At 50.6% G+C, this 15,341-nt stretch overlaps 1 protein-coding gene across 4 annotated transcripts in view; it reads right to left on the bottom strand.

Moving 5' to 3' along the window:
* LOC147116852 (tonsoku-like protein) overlaps positions 1-15,341 on the bottom strand; it is a 207,801-nt gene that overhangs the window by 128,059 nt on the left and 64,401 nt on the right. For all 4 annotated transcript variants that reach the window (XM_085987261.1, XM_085987258.1, XM_085987259.1 and 1 more), the window contains 3 exons: positions 8,198-8,343; positions 7,068-7,220; positions 5,119-5,244 (listed from right to left, as the gene is read on the bottom strand). In XM_085987261.1, the coding sequence (XP_085843387.1) occupies positions 5,119-5,244; positions 7,068-7,220; positions 8,198-8,343 (425 nt within the window). The remainder of the gene's footprint in view (positions 1-5,118; positions 5,245-7,067; positions 7,221-8,197; positions 8,344-15,341) is intronic.

The raw sequence follows: 15,341 nt of genomic DNA, 5'->3' as shown, positions 1-15,341 counted from the left end.
CAACGTGTGATCCAACTGGGCCAATGGAGAGAAAAACAATACCAGGATTCATAGACTTCACTGAATGGCTCAGCTGCCTATCAGAGTTCCTGCATCAGGCTGATCATAGAATCATAGAAAGTTACAGCGCGGAAGGAGGCCATTCGGCCCATCGTGTCCACGCCGGCCAACAAAGAGCGATCCAGCCTAATCCCACCTCCCAGCTCTTGGTCCGTAGCCCTGCAGGTTACAGCGTCCCAAGTGCACATCCAAGTACTTTTTAAATGTGATGAGGGTTCCTGCCTCTACCACCCTTTCAGGCAGTGAGTTCCAGACCCCCACCACCCTCTGGGTGAAGAAATTTCCCCTCAACTCCCCTCTAAACCTTCCACCAATTACTTTAAATCTGTGCCCCCTGGTTTTTGACCCCTCTGCTAAGGGAAATAGGTCCTTTCTATCCACTCTATCTTGGCCCCTCATAATTTTATACACCTCAATAAGGTCTCCCCTCAGCCTCCTCTGTTCCAAGGAAAACAGACCCAGCCTATCCAGTCTTTCCTCATAGCTAAGATTCTCTACTCCCAGCAACATCCTTGTAAATCTCCTCTGTACCCTCTCTAGTGCAATCACATCTTTCCTGTAATGTGGTGACCAGAACTACACGCAGTACTCTAGCTGAGGCCTAACTAGTGTTTTATACAGTTGAAGCATAACCTCCCTGCACAGAAGGAGGCCATTCAGCCCATCGTGCCTGTGCCGGCTCTTTGAAAGCGCGATCCGATTAGTCCCACTCCCTCTTAACTGCTCTTTCCCCACAGCCCTGCAAATTTTTCCTTTTAAAGCATATATCTAATTCTCTTTTGAAAGTTACCATTGAATCTGCTTCCACCGCCCCTTTCAGGCAGCGCATTCCAGATCACAACAACTCGCTGTGTGAAATAACTTCTCCTCATCTCCCCCTGGTTCTTTTTCCAATTACTTATTCTCCGCTGAGTCCTTGGCCCCAGCCACCACCGATCAGTGTGATCCAATAGAAATTGCTGACTGACCACGTGTTGCTATGGCGACACCGTTTTAGCCACATGCTGTGATTTTGTACCAAATACCGTACCCACAGCCCAGGTAAATGTACTCCACCCGCGGATATTCACAGAACAAACATCCCCGATCATTCAGGGACCAAGAGAGTAAAGCAGCCACAATGATCAAAACTCACTCGGACTCTCCGTGTCTCATTTAAGCAACAAACTCACAGGAAGGTTAAAGTTCACACGCCCCATCCGAATAGGAGTACCGAGATCTCGTCCAAGGACAGTGTCTATTAATCATAGAAACATAGAAGATAGGAGCAGGAGTCGGCCATTCGGCCCCTCGAGCCTGCTCCGCCATTCAGTGCGATCATGGCTGATCATCCAAATTCAGTACCCTGTCCCTGCCTTCTCCCCATATCCCTTGATCCCTTTAGCCTTAAGAAATATATCTAACCCCTTCTTGAATATATTTAATGAATTGGCCTCAACTGCCTTCTGTGGTAGAGAATTCCACAGGTTCACCACTCTCTGGGTGAAGAAATTCCTCCTCATCTCTGTCCTAAATGGCCTATCCCTTATCCTTAGACTGTGACCCCTGGTTCTGGACTCCCCCGCCATCGGGATCATCCTTCCTGCATCTAGTCTGTCTAGTCCTGTTAGAATTTTATAAGTTTCAATGAGATCCCCTCTCATTCTTCTAAACTCCAGCGAGTATAAGCCCAATCGACCCAATCTCTCCTCATACGTCATTCCTGCCATCCCAGGTATCAGCCTGGTGAATCTTCGCTGCACTCCCTCCATGGCAAGAACATCCTTCCTCAGATAAGGCGACCAAAACTGCACACAATACTCAAGGTGTGGTCTCACCAAGGCCCTGTACAACTGCAGCAAGACATCCTTGTTCCTGTACTCGAACCCTCTCGCTATGAAGGCCAACATAGCATTTGCCTTCTTAACCGCCTGCTGCACTTGCATGCTTACCTTCAGCGACTGGTGCACAAGGACACCCGGGTCTCGTTGCACTTCCCCTTCTCCCAATCTATTGCCGTTCAGATAATAATCTGCCTTCCTGTTTTTGCCACCAAAGTGGATAACCTCGCATTTATCCACATTATACTGTATCTGCCATGCATCTGCCCAATGACCCAACCTCTCCAAATCATACTGGAGTTTCTCGGCATCCTCCTCACAGCACACACGCCCACCCAGCTTTGTGTCGTCTGCAAACTTGGAGATATTACATCTAGTTCCCTCGTCTAGATCATTAATATATATTGTGAATAGCTGGGGTCCAAGGACCGATCCCTGCGGTACCCCACTAGTCACTGCCCGCCACTCGGAAAAAGACCCGTTTATTCCAACTCTTTGTTTCCTGTCTGCCAACCAGTTCTCTATCCAAGTCAGTACCTTGCCCCCAATCCCATGTACTTTAACTTTACACGCTAATTTCTTATGCGGGACCTTATCGAAAGCCTTCTGAAAGTCCAAATACACCACATCCACTGGTTCTCTCTTATCTATTTTATCAGTAACATCCTCAAAAAATTCCAGTAGATTAGTCAAGCACAATTTACCTTTTGTAAATCCATGTTGACTTTGTCCGATCCTGTCACTGTTTTCCAAGTGCTCTGCTATTACATCTTTTATAATGGACTCTAGCATTTTCCCCACTACCGATGTCAGGCTTACCGGTCTATAATTCCCCGTTTTCTCTCTACCACCTTTTTTGAATAGTGGGGTTACGTTAGCTACCCTCCAATCCATGGGAACTGTTCCAGAGTCTATAGAATTTTGGAAGATGACCCGCAATGTATCTACTATTTCTAGGGCCACTTCCTTAAGTACCCTAGGATGTAGATTATCAGGCCCTGGGGATTTATCGGCCTTCAATCCCGTTAATTTCTCTAACACCATTTCCCTACAAATACTGATTTCTATCAGTTCCTTCCTTTCATTAGACTCTATGTTCCCCGACATCTCTGGGAGGTTATTTGTGTCCTCCTTTGTGAAGACAGAACCAAAGTATGTATTTAATTGGTCAGCCATTTCTTTGTTCCCCATTATAAATTCCCCTGATTCTGACTGCAAGGGACCTACGCTTGACTTCACCAATCTTTTTCTCTTCACACATCTATAGAAGCTGTTCCTGTCAGCTTTTATGTTCCCTGCAAGCTTACTCTCATACTCTATTTCCCCCCTCTTAATTAATCCCTTTGTCCTCTTTTGTTGAATCCTAAACTGCTCCCAATCCTCAGGTTTACTGCTTTTTCTGGCCAATTTATATATCCTCCCCTTGGATCTTATGCTATCCCTAATTTCCCTTGTTAGCCACGGTTGAGTCATCTTTTTTGTATTATTTTTATGCCAAACAGGGATGAACAAATTTTGTAGTTCATCCAAGCGATCTTTAAATGTGTGCCATTGCCTATCCACCGTCAAACCTTTGAGTAACATTCCCCAATCAATCCTACCCAAGTTGCGCCTCATACCATTGAAGTTTCCTTTATTTAAATTCAGGACCCTAGTCTCTGAGTCAAATACTTCACTCTCCATCTTAATGAAGAATTCTATCATATTATGATTGCTCCGCCCCAAGGGGCCTCGCACAACAAGATTGCTAATTATTCCTTTCTCATTACATAATACCCAGTCTAAGATGGCCTGATCTCTAGTTGGTTCCTCGACATATTGGTCCAGGAAACCATCCCGTATACACTCCAGGAATTCCTCCTCCACAGTATTGTTACTAATTTGGTTAGCCCAATCTATATGTAGATTAAAGTCACCCATGATAACTGCGGCGCCCTTATTGCATGCGTCTCTAATTTCCCGTTTAATGCCATCCCCAACCTCCACATTACTGTTTGGGAGTCTGTATACAACTCCTACTAACGTTTTCTGTCCCTTGGTATTTCTCAGCTCTACCCATACAGATTCTACATCATCAGAGCTAATATCCTTCCTTACAATTGTGTTAATCTCCTCTTTAACCAGCAAAGCTACCCCACCTCCTTTTCCTTTTTGCCTGTCTTTCCTGAATATTGAATACCCCTGGATGTTGAGTTCCCAGCCTTGGTCACCCTGGAGCCATGTTTCCATAATCCCAATCATATCATATCTGTTTACATCTATTTATGCAGCTAATTCATCCACCTTATTACAAATGCTCCTCGCATTAAGACACAAAGCCTTCAGGCTTGTTTTTTTAACACTCTTAGACCTTTTAGAATTATTATTTAATGTGGCCATGTTTGATTTAAACCCTTGATTTCTCTGACTGCCACTTTTGCTTTTCTCCTTTCTGTCTTTTGCTTCTATCCTTGTTTTCCTTTCCTCTGTCTCCCTGCACAGGTTCCCAACCTCCTGCCATTTTAGTTTAAACCCTCCCCCAGAGCACTAGCAAACACTCCCCCTAGGACCTCGGTCCCAGTCCTGCCCAGGTGCAAACCGTCCGTTTTGTACTGGTCCCACCTCCCCCCGAACCGTTTCCAATGTCCCAGGAATTTGAATCCCTCCCCCTTGCACAATTCCTCTAGCCATGTATTCATCTGAAATATCCTTCTATTTCTACTCATTGTTTAGTCCGAGTGACTACTGACACCGCAGACAACCCAGCACCAACACTACACGTTTTCAGGTTCAGGGTTAGGGTTAGGACTAGGCTTTAGGGTTAGGGCTGTTTGGGTGTTGGGGTTAGGGTACAGGGATAAGGGATTAGCGTTCGGTTTAGGGTTAAGGTTAGAAACCGCTGTCGACATTGGCGTTGTCACTAGACACCTTTTTTTATTTGTTAACCAGAAATGCAATCAGCCACATCTGGATTCCCAATTTGCCACATGTGGGGGCGGCAGATCCAGCACAAATCGTTAACGAGGCCCGAGATTGGGCCGCCGGTCCCGGTCGAAGAGCTCACAGCGCCGACTCTGGCCAGGCAAGAATCTCTACCCCATTGGCTCTTAATGCAATCTCAAAAAGCTTTAGGGACGGCTAATAAATGCAGCACTCCCACATTCGAAGAACAAGCTTTGACTAATATTATGTCTGTGAGCAGACTGTGCGCCGACAGGTCAGCCCTGAAGCTCTCCCGGGACTCGAGTGATCACCGTACCTGCAGTTTGGGCTCCATGACCATTTTGGCAAGTTGCAATGCATTCTGGTAGCAGCGGTCTAGCTCACCGCGCTCCGCCCCGTCCATTCTCCGGGCCTCCGCGATGTGAAGCCACGTCTTGCACTCCTGAAAGAGAAATTCAGCGATTAGACCTCACTTCTAACCAGATCAGGCACGAGGTTCACGGGACACCGGAGACCCCGCCGCACGATCGGTGCGCGAGATGATAAACACAAAACCCAGGTAAAGTGACTTCACAGCGATGTGAAGCCTCACGACCTCTGTTGTGATTCTGTGAGTCCAAACACTGAGATACACCCTCCCGACTTGGTCTCCAGTCCCAGCGTAATCCTATGGTTCTCTGAAGATCACCATTTGGGCATCGCTCAACGGGTCAGAGGACACGTGCAAAGCCCGGTGTGGCATTGAGACACTCAACAACAACTTAGAGTTAAGAGTAAACCACGTTGTTGTGGGACTGGAGTCACATATAGGCCCAGACCGGGTAAGGACGGCAGGTTTCTTCCCCTAAACAACATGAAAGAAAACAGTGACCGGATTGGACAAAGTCAACATGGATTTACAAATTGGGTAGTGCCCCCATTGGGGTGCTACCTTCGCTGGGGCGCTAAAATTAGCGCCCCGAAAAAGTTAGCGCCCCCATGGCCGATTTTCCCAGGTAGCGTCCCCCGAGGGAGATGGGGCACTACTGGAAGCGCTCCGCGTCCCTCTTGGGGCGCTGTGAGCCAATATTGCAGCGCTATGTGCCTCAGCACATCGCGCCGCGATACTGCAGGCCTTCCTCCCCTTCTTAAAGGGGAGGGGCCAGGCGCAGCGCATCCCGGCACCCAGCTGGGCCACCGGGGATCGGGAATGCCGGCAAACGAGCCCGGCACTCAAGAGGAATGCCGGGCTCACGGGGAGCAGCTGGCACCCCTCGGGGTGGCTTCACGGGGGCCGGGTACAGATGCTGACAGGCGGCCAGCAACAAAAATGGCCGCCCACCACCTCCCCTTTAACTAGCGCCGCCTCGGCCGCAGGTAGGCCCCCCTGACCCCGGCGGACTTAGCATCTGGCGGTAAGTCGGGGGGCGCCACCCAATACTGCAGCCGGGGCGCGAGCGGGGCGCTGCGCACGGCAATGACGTCGGCGGCGGCGGCACAGCGCCGCACGGCGCTAATGGTTCGCGCTGCCACTAGCCTCCTGCTGAATTTCACGGGAGGCGAATGCGGCGCCGTGCCCAGGCGCTAGTTGATTTGCGCAAATCAACCGAATTTAGCCCCAATATGTTTTAGTGATGTTGGTTGAGGGACAAATGTTGGCCAGAATGAGAGCAGCTACAACAACACTCAAGGAGCTTAACAGCATCCAGGAAAAAGCAATCGCTTTGATCACTGTCTCTGGACTGAATCATTACTCCGTCCACCACCGGCGTACCGTGGCTGCAGTGTGGACCATCTACAAGATGCACTGCAGCAACTCGCCAAGGCTTCTTCGGCAGCACCTCCCAAACCCACAACCTCCACCACCTACAAGGACAAGGGCAGCAGGCGCATGGGAACATCACCACCTCCAAGTTCCCCTCCAAGTCACACACCATCCTGACTTGGGAATATATCGGCCGATCCTTCATCATCGCTGGGTCAAAATCCTGGAACTCCCTCCCTAACAGCACTGTGGGAGTACCTTCACCACACGGACTGCAGCGGTTCAAGAAGGCAGCTCAGCACCACCTTCTCAAGGGCAAGGAGGGATGGGCAATAAATGCTGGTCTTGCCAGCGACGCCCACAGCCCGAGAACCAATATTCAAATGTCAAGGGTAAGACAGGAAATTGAGTGAACGTTTTTAGCCAAAAGGTAATAGATCTGTGGAATTTACCAGGAACGCTCACTGAAGACAGGTACAGGAGACAATCAGTTCCAGGAGGACAATGAATTCGCTCCTCACCTCTCGTGGGCTGCCTTTCTGAAGCTCCAGCTGTATTCTGTAATGACTGATCGTCTGTTTATAATCCTTCAGATCTAGAAAGGTGCAGGCTAAGGAGAAGTGAATCACTGCCAGCTCCTCATCCGATCTCTTCAGTATCTCTGCACAGGCTAGCTACAGAAGCACAAAATAACTGATTAAAGACAAAGTAGAGTTCTAATCGAGAGTCTTATAATGAAGATTAGTTATAACAGGGTTTGTTATAATGAGGAAGTAGAGAGTTTACACTGGACAGGAATTCACTGGGAAATTCCTCAGCACTTCTCCCGATCGGAGTAAGGTTGACAGGAAAGCCGACTGGCTGGTTTATCCTGGGTGTCCTTGTGCACCAGTCGCTGAAGGTAAGCATGCAGGTGCAGCAGGCAGTTAAGAAGGCAAATGGTATGTTGGCCTTCGTAGCGAGAGGATTCGAGTACAGGAGCAAGGATGTCTTGCTGCAGTTGTACAGGGCCTTGGTGAGACCACACCTTGAGTATTGTGTGCAGTTTTGGTCGCCTTATCTGAGGAAGGATGTTCTTGCCATGGAGGGAGTGCAGCGAAGATTCACCAGACTGACACCTGGGATGGCAGGAATGACGTATGAGGACAGATTGGGTCGATTGGGCTTATGCTCACTGGTGTTTAGAAGAATGAGAGGGGGTCTCATTGAAACTTATAAAATTCTAACAGGACTGGACAGACTAGATGCAGGAAGGATGTTTCCGATGGTCGGGGAGTCCAGAACCAGGGGTCACAGTCTAAGGATAAGGGGTAAGCCATTTAGGACAGAGATGAGGAGGAATTTCTTCACCCAGAGAGTGGTGAACCTGTGGAATTCTCTACCACACAAGGCAGTGGAGGCCAATTCATTAAATATATTCAAGAAGGAGTTGGATATATTTCTTAAGGCTAAAGGGATCAAGGGGTATGGGGAGAAGGCAGGGACAGGGTACTGAAATTGGATGATTTACCATGATCTCATTAAATGGTGGAGCAGGTTCGAGGGGCCGAATGGCCTACTCCTGCTATTATCTTCTATGTTTCTATGTTTCTGCCTCAGGCCGATGGGGAGGAGCCCTGAGAATGTTCCGGGGATGATCTTTGAACGTTACCTGGTTCTGATAATACTCCAATCCTTTCTGGTAACACTTCACTTTACAGCAGAGGTCTCCGAGCTTCTCGCACAGTCGCATTTTCCACCGCTGGTGGTCGGGAGGAACCTTCGAGAGAGCCTCCTGCAGCTCAACACCCTTCACCGCTGGTCAGGGACAATGCAAGAAACGGGCAGAGTTTAGAAACGGGGCTTCACCATCGAACAGGGCACGGGTTACACCGCATTACAGACAACAGCAAATACTTCAAATCAGGGACCGTGATACTGGGATGCCCATATTTGTTGGCCATCCCTAGTTGTCCTGAACCATTGGGTCAACAACACAGTTTTGGACTGGAGTCAAGTATAGGCGAAGACAGCAGGTTCAGGTCCCTGAACCAGTTGGGCTTTTAGGACAATGCGACAGCTTCCTGGTGACTTTATTGTGATCTTGGTGTGGAGATGCCGGAGTTGGACTGGGGTGGACAAATGTAAGAAGTCACACAACACCAGGTTATAGTCCAACAGCTTTATTTGAAGTCACAAGCTTTCGGAGCGCTGCTCCTTCGTCAGGTGAAGTGGAGAGATGCATAAAGACACAGCTTATATAGTCAGGGAATAATGTCAGATGATTACAGGTAATCTTTCTAACTGCCAGGAAGTTCCTGACTGACCTGTTTGGACACCATTCACACCTTTGATTGCTGTGATTATCTCTCTGCCAAGGTGTGATAAATGGCAGTTAGAAAGATTACCTGTAAACATCTGACATTATTCTCTGACTATATAAGCTGTGTCTTTATGCATCTCTCCACTTCACCTGACGAAGGAGCAGCGCTCCAAAAGCTTGTGACTTCAAATAAAGCTATTGTGATCTGGAATTCACTGCCTGAAAGAGGGAATTGGATAAATACTTGAAAGGGAAACATTTGCAGGGCTATGGGGAAAGAGCAGGGGGAGTGGACAGCTCTTTCAAAGAGCCGGCACAGGAGCGACAGGACAAATTGCCTCCTTTTGTGCTGTATCATTCTGTGATTTGTTGCCAGCCCATAATATAATATAGCAGATTTCAGAAATTGCCATGCTGGGACTTGAACTCAGGAACTCTTGGCTTCCTAAGTCAGGTATCAGAACCATTTGGCCATTGAGCCCTTGGCTAAATTTGGTGTATGTGAGGGTCAGAGACAGTAATGAGGGCCAGCGATAACAGAGAAAGCAAAATAACTTGAACACTTAGAATGAGACTGGAGTAACAGAGCATGTTATAATCGTCAGCCTTACAGACACAGAGACAATTCTCCCACTGCCCCGCTCTCTCCCCATAGCCCCGTATCAATCCCAAACTAATCCCACTGCCCCGCTCTCTCCCCATAGCCCTGTATCAATCCCAAACTAATCCCACTGCCCCGCTCTGTCCCCATAGCCCTGTATCAATCCCAAACTAATCCCACAGCCCCGCTCTCTCCCCATAGCCCTGTATCAATCCCAAACTAATCCCACTGCCCCGCTCTCTCCCCATAGCCCTGTATCAATCCCAAACTAATCTCACTGCCCCGCTCTCTCCTCATAGCCCTGTATCAATCCCAAACAAATCCCACAGCCCCACTCTCTCCCCATAGCCCTGTATCAATCCCAAATTAATCCCACAGCCCCGCTCTCTCCCCATAGCCCTGTATCAATCCCAAACTAATCCCACTGCCCCGCTCTCTCCCCATAGCACTGTATCAATCCCAAACTAATCCCACTGCCTCGCTCTCTCCCCATAGCCCTGTATAAATCCCAAACTAATCCCACTGCCCCGCACTCTCCCCATAGCCCTGCATCAATCCCAAACTAATCCCACTGCCCCGCTCTCTCCCCATAGCCCTGTATCAACCCCAAACTAATCCCACTGCCCCGCTCTCTCCCAATAGCCCTGTATCAATCCCAAACTAATCCCACTGCTCCACTCTCTCCCCATAGCCCTGTATCAATCCCAAACTAATCCCACTGCCCCGCTCTCTCCCCATAGCCCTGTATCAATCCCAAACTAATCCCACTGCCCCGCGCTCTCCCCATAGCCCTGTATCAATCCCAAACTAATCCCACTGCCCCGCTCTCTCCCCATAGCCCTGCATCAATCCCAAACTAATCCCACTGCCCCGCTCTCCCCCCATCGCCTGTATCAATCCCAAACTAATCCCACTGCCCCGCTCTCTCCCCATAGCCCTGTATCAATCCCAAACTAATCCCACTGCCCCGCCCTCTCCCCAGAGCCCTGTATCAATCCCAAACTAATCCCACTGCCCCGCTCTCTCCCCATAGCCCTGTATCAATCCCCAAACTAACCCCACTGCCCCACGCTCTCCCCATAGCTCTGCATCAATCCCAAACTAATCCCACTGCCCTGCGCGCTCCCCATAGTCCTGTATCAATCCCAAACTGATCCCACTGCCCCGCTCTCTCCCCATAGCCCTGTATCAATCCCAAACTAATCCCACTGCCCCACACTCCCCATAGCCCTGTATCAATCCCAAACTAATCCCACTGCCCCACACTCCCCATAGCCCTGTATCAATCCCAAACTAATCCCATTCCCCCCACTCTCTCCCCATAGCCCTGTATCAATCCCAAACTAATCCCACGGCCCCACTCTCTCCCCATAGCCCTGTATCAATCCCAAACTAATCCCATTGCCCCGCTCTCTCCCCATAGCCCTGTATCAATGCCAAACTAATCCCACTGCCCCACTCTCTCCCCCATAGCCCTGTATCAATCTCAAACGAATCCCAATGCCCCGCTCTCTCCCATAGCCCTGTATCAATCCCAAGCTAATCCCACTGCCCCGCTCTCTCCCATAGCCCTGTATGAATTCCAAACTAATCCCACTGCCCCACTCTCTCCCCATAGCCCTGTATCAATCCCAAACTAATCCCACTGCCCCGCTCTCTCCCATAGCCCTGTATCAATCCCAAACTTATCCCACTGCCCCGCTCTCTCCCCATAGCACTGTATCAATCCCAAACTAATCCCAGGGCCACGCTCTCTCCCCATAGCCCTGTATCAATATCAAACTAATCCCACTGCCCCGCTCTCTCCCCATAGCCCTGTATCAATCCCAAACTAATCCCACAGCCCCCTCTCTCCCCATAGCCCTGTATCAATCCCAAACTAATCCCACAGCCCCGCTCTCTCCCCATAGCCCTGTATCAATCCCAAACTAATCCCACTGCCCCGCTCTCTCCCCATAGCCCTGTATCAATCCCAAACTAATCCCACTGCCCCGCTCTCTCCTCATAGCCCTGTATCAATCCCAAACTAAACCCACTGCCCCGCTCTCTCCCCATAGCCCTGTATCAACCCCAAACTAATCCCACTGCCCCGCTCTCTCCCAATAGCCCTGTATCAATCCCAAACTAATCCCACTGCTCCACTCTCTCCCCATAGCCCTGTATCAATCCCAAACTAATCCCACTGCCCCGCTCTCTCCCCATAGCCCTGTATCAATCCCAAACTAATCCCACTGCCCCGCTCTGCCCCCATCGCCTGTATCAATCCCAAACTAATCCCACTGCCCCGCTCTCCCCATAGCCCTGTATCAATCCCAAACTAATCCCACTGCCCCGCTCTCCCCATAGCCCTGTATCAAACCCAAACTAATCCCACTGCCCCGGGCTCTCCCCATAGACCTGTATCAATCCCAAACTAATCCCACTGCCCCGCGCTCTCCCAATAGCCCTGTATCAATCCCAAACTAATCCCACTGCCCCGCTCTCTCCCCATAGCCCTGCATCAATCCCAAACTAATCCCACTGCCCCGCTCTCCCCCCATCGCCTGTATCAATCCCAAACTAATCCCACTGTCCCGCTCTCTCCCCAGAGCCCTGTATCAATCCCCAAACTAACCCCACTGCCCCACGCTCTCCCCATAGCCCTGTATCAATCCCAAACTAATCCCACTGCCCTGCGCGCTCCCCATAGTCCTATATCAATCCCAAACTGATCTCACTGCCCCGCTCTCTCCCCATAGCACTGTATCAATCACAAACTAATCCCACTGCCCCGCTCTCTCCCCATAGCCCTGTATCAATCCCAAACTAATCCCACTGCCCTGCGCGCTCCCCATAGTCCTATATCAATCCCAAACTGATCTCACTGCCCCGCTCTCTCCCCATAGCACTGTATCAATCACAAACTAATCCCACTGCCCCGCTCTCTCCCCATAGCCCTGTATCAATCCCAAACTAATCCCACTGCCCCGCTCTCTCCCCATAGCCCTGTATCAATCCCAAACTAATCCCACTGCCCCACACTCCCCATAGCCCTGTATCAATCCCAAACTAATCCCATTCCCCCACTCTCTCCCCATAGCCCTGTATCAATCTCAAACTAATCCCACGGCCCCACTCTCTCCCCATAGCCCTGTATCAATCCCAAACTAATCCCATTGCCCCGCTCTCTCCCCATAGCCCTGTATCAATGCCAAACTAATCCCACTGCCCCACTCTCTCCCCCATAGCCCTGTATCAATCTCAAACTAATCCCACTGCCCCGCTCTCTCCCATAGCCCTGTATCAATCCCAAGCTAATCCCACTGCCCCGCTCTCTCCCATAGCCCTGTATGAATTCCAAACTAATCCCACTGCCCCGCTCTCTCCCCATAGCCCTGTATCAATCCCAAACTAATCCCACTGCCCCGCTCTCTCCCCATAGCACTGCATCAATCCCAAACTAATCCCATTGCCCCGCTCTCTCCCCATAGCACTGCATCAATCCCAAACTAATCCCACGGCCACGCTCTCTCCCCATAGCCCTGTATCAATGCCAAACTTATCCCACTGCCCCGCTCTCTCCCCATAGCCCTGTATCAATATCAAACTAATCCCACTGCCCCGCTCTCTCCCCATAGCCCTGTATCAATGCCAAACTTATCCCACTGCCCCGCTCTCTCCCCATAGCACTGTATCAATCCCAAACTAATCCCACGGCCCCGCTCTCTCCCCATAGCCCTGTATCAATCCCAAACTAATCCCATTGCCCCGCTCTCTCCCCATAGCCCTGTATCAATGCCAAACTAATCCCACTGCCCCGCTCTCTCCTCATAGCCCTGTAACAGTCCCAAACTAATCCCACAGCCCCGCTCTCTCCCCATAGCCCTGTATCAATCCCAAACGAATCCCACAGCCCCGCTTTCTCCCCATAGCCCTGTATCAATCCAAAACTAATCCCACTGCCCCGCTCTCTCCCCATAGCCCTGTATCAATCCCAAACTAATCCCACTGCCCCGCTCTCTCCTCATAGCCCTGTATCAATCCCAAACTAATCCCACAGCCCCACTCTCTCCCCATAGCCCTGTATCAATCCCAAATTAATCCCACAGCCCCGCTCTCTCCCCATAGCCCTGTATCAATCCCAAACTAATCCCACTGCCCCGCTCTCTCCCCATAGCACTGTATCAATCCCAAACTAATCCCACTGCCTCGCTCTCTCCCCATAGCCCTGTATAAATCCCAAACTAATCCCACTGCCCCGCACTCTCCCCATAGCCCTGTATCAATCCCAAACTAATCCCACTGCCCCGCTCTCTCCCCATAGCCCTGTATCAACCCCAAACTAATCCCACTGCCCCGCTCTCTCCCAATAGCCCTGTATCAATCCCAAACTAATCCCACTGCTCCACTCTCTCCCCATAGCCCTGTATCAATCCCAAACTAATCCCACTGCCCCGCTCTCTCCCCATAGCCCTGTATCAATCCCAAACTAATCCCACTGCCCCGCGCTCTCCCCATAGCCCTGTATCAATCCCAAACTAATCCCACTGCCCCGCTCTCTCCCCATAGCCCTGCATCAATCCCAAACTAATCCCACTGCCCCGCTCTCCCCCCATCGCCTGTATCAATCCCAAACTAATCCCACTGCCCCGCTCTCTCCCCATAGCCCTGTATCAATCCCAAACTAATCCCACTGTCCCGCTCTCTCCCCAGAGCCCTGTATCAATCCCCAAACTAACCCCACTGCCCCACGCTCTCCCCACAGCCCTGCATCAATCCCAAACTAATCCCACTGCCCTGCGTGCTCCCCATAGTCCTGTATCAATCCCAAACTGATCCCACTGCCCCGCTCTCTCCCCATAGCCCTGTATCAATCCCAAACTAATCCCACTGCCCCACACTCCCCATAGCCCTGTATCAATCCCAAACTAATCCCATTCCCCCCACTCTCTCCCCATAGCCCTGTATCAATCTCAAACTAATCCCAATGCCCCACTCTCTCCCCCTAGCCCTGTATCAATCCCAAACTAATCCCACGGCCCCACTCTCTCCCCATAGCCCTGTATCAATCCCAAACTAATCCCATTGCCCCGCTCTCTCCCCATAGCCCTGTATCAATGCCAAACTAATCCCACTGCCCCACTCTCTCCCCCATAGCCCTGTATCAATCTCAAACTAATCCCACTGCCCCGCTCTCTCCCATAGCCCTGTATCAATCCCAAGCTAATCCCACTGCCCCACTCTCTCCCCATAGCCCTGTATCAATCCCAAACTAATCCCACTGCCCCGCTCTCTTCCATAGCCCTGTATCAATCCCAAACTTATCCCACTGCCCCGCTCTCTCCCCATAGCACTGTATCAATCCCAAACTAATCCCACGGCCACGCTCTCTCCCCATAGCCCTGTATCAATATCAAACTAATCCCACTGCCCCGCTCTCTCCCCATAGCCCTGTATCAATCCCAAACTAATCCCACTGCCCCGCTCTCTCCTCATAGCCCTGTATCAATCCCAAACTAAACCCACTGCCCCGCTCTCTCCCCATAGCCCTGTATCAACCCCAAACTAATCCCACTGCCCCGCTCTCTCCCAATAGCCCTGTATCAATCCCAAACTAATCCCACTGCTCCACTCTCTCCCCATAGCCCTGTATCAATCCCAAACTAATCCCACTGCCCCGCTCTCTCCCCATAGCCCTGTATCAATCCCAAACTAATCCCACTGCCCCGCTCTGCCCCCATCGCCTGTATCAATCCCAAACTAATCCCACTGCCCCGCTCTCCCCATAGCCCTGTATCAATCCCAAACTAATCCCACTGCCCCGCTCTCCCCATAGCCCTGTATCAAACCCAAACTAATCCCACTGCCCCGGGCTCTCCCCATAGACCTGTATCAATCCCAAACTAATCCCAC

The sequence above is a fragment of the Somniosus microcephalus genome, chromosome 5, assembly GCF_052327205.1.
Source record: "Somniosus microcephalus isolate GS21.2 chromosome 5, FLI_Smic_1.0, whole genome shotgun sequence".
Lineage (NCBI taxonomy): Eukaryota > Metazoa > Chordata > Chondrichthyes > Squaliformes > Somniosidae > Somniosus > Somniosus microcephalus.
The sequence above is the reverse complement of the archived record's forward strand: the minus strand, read 5'-3'. Positions and strand labels throughout refer to the sequence as shown.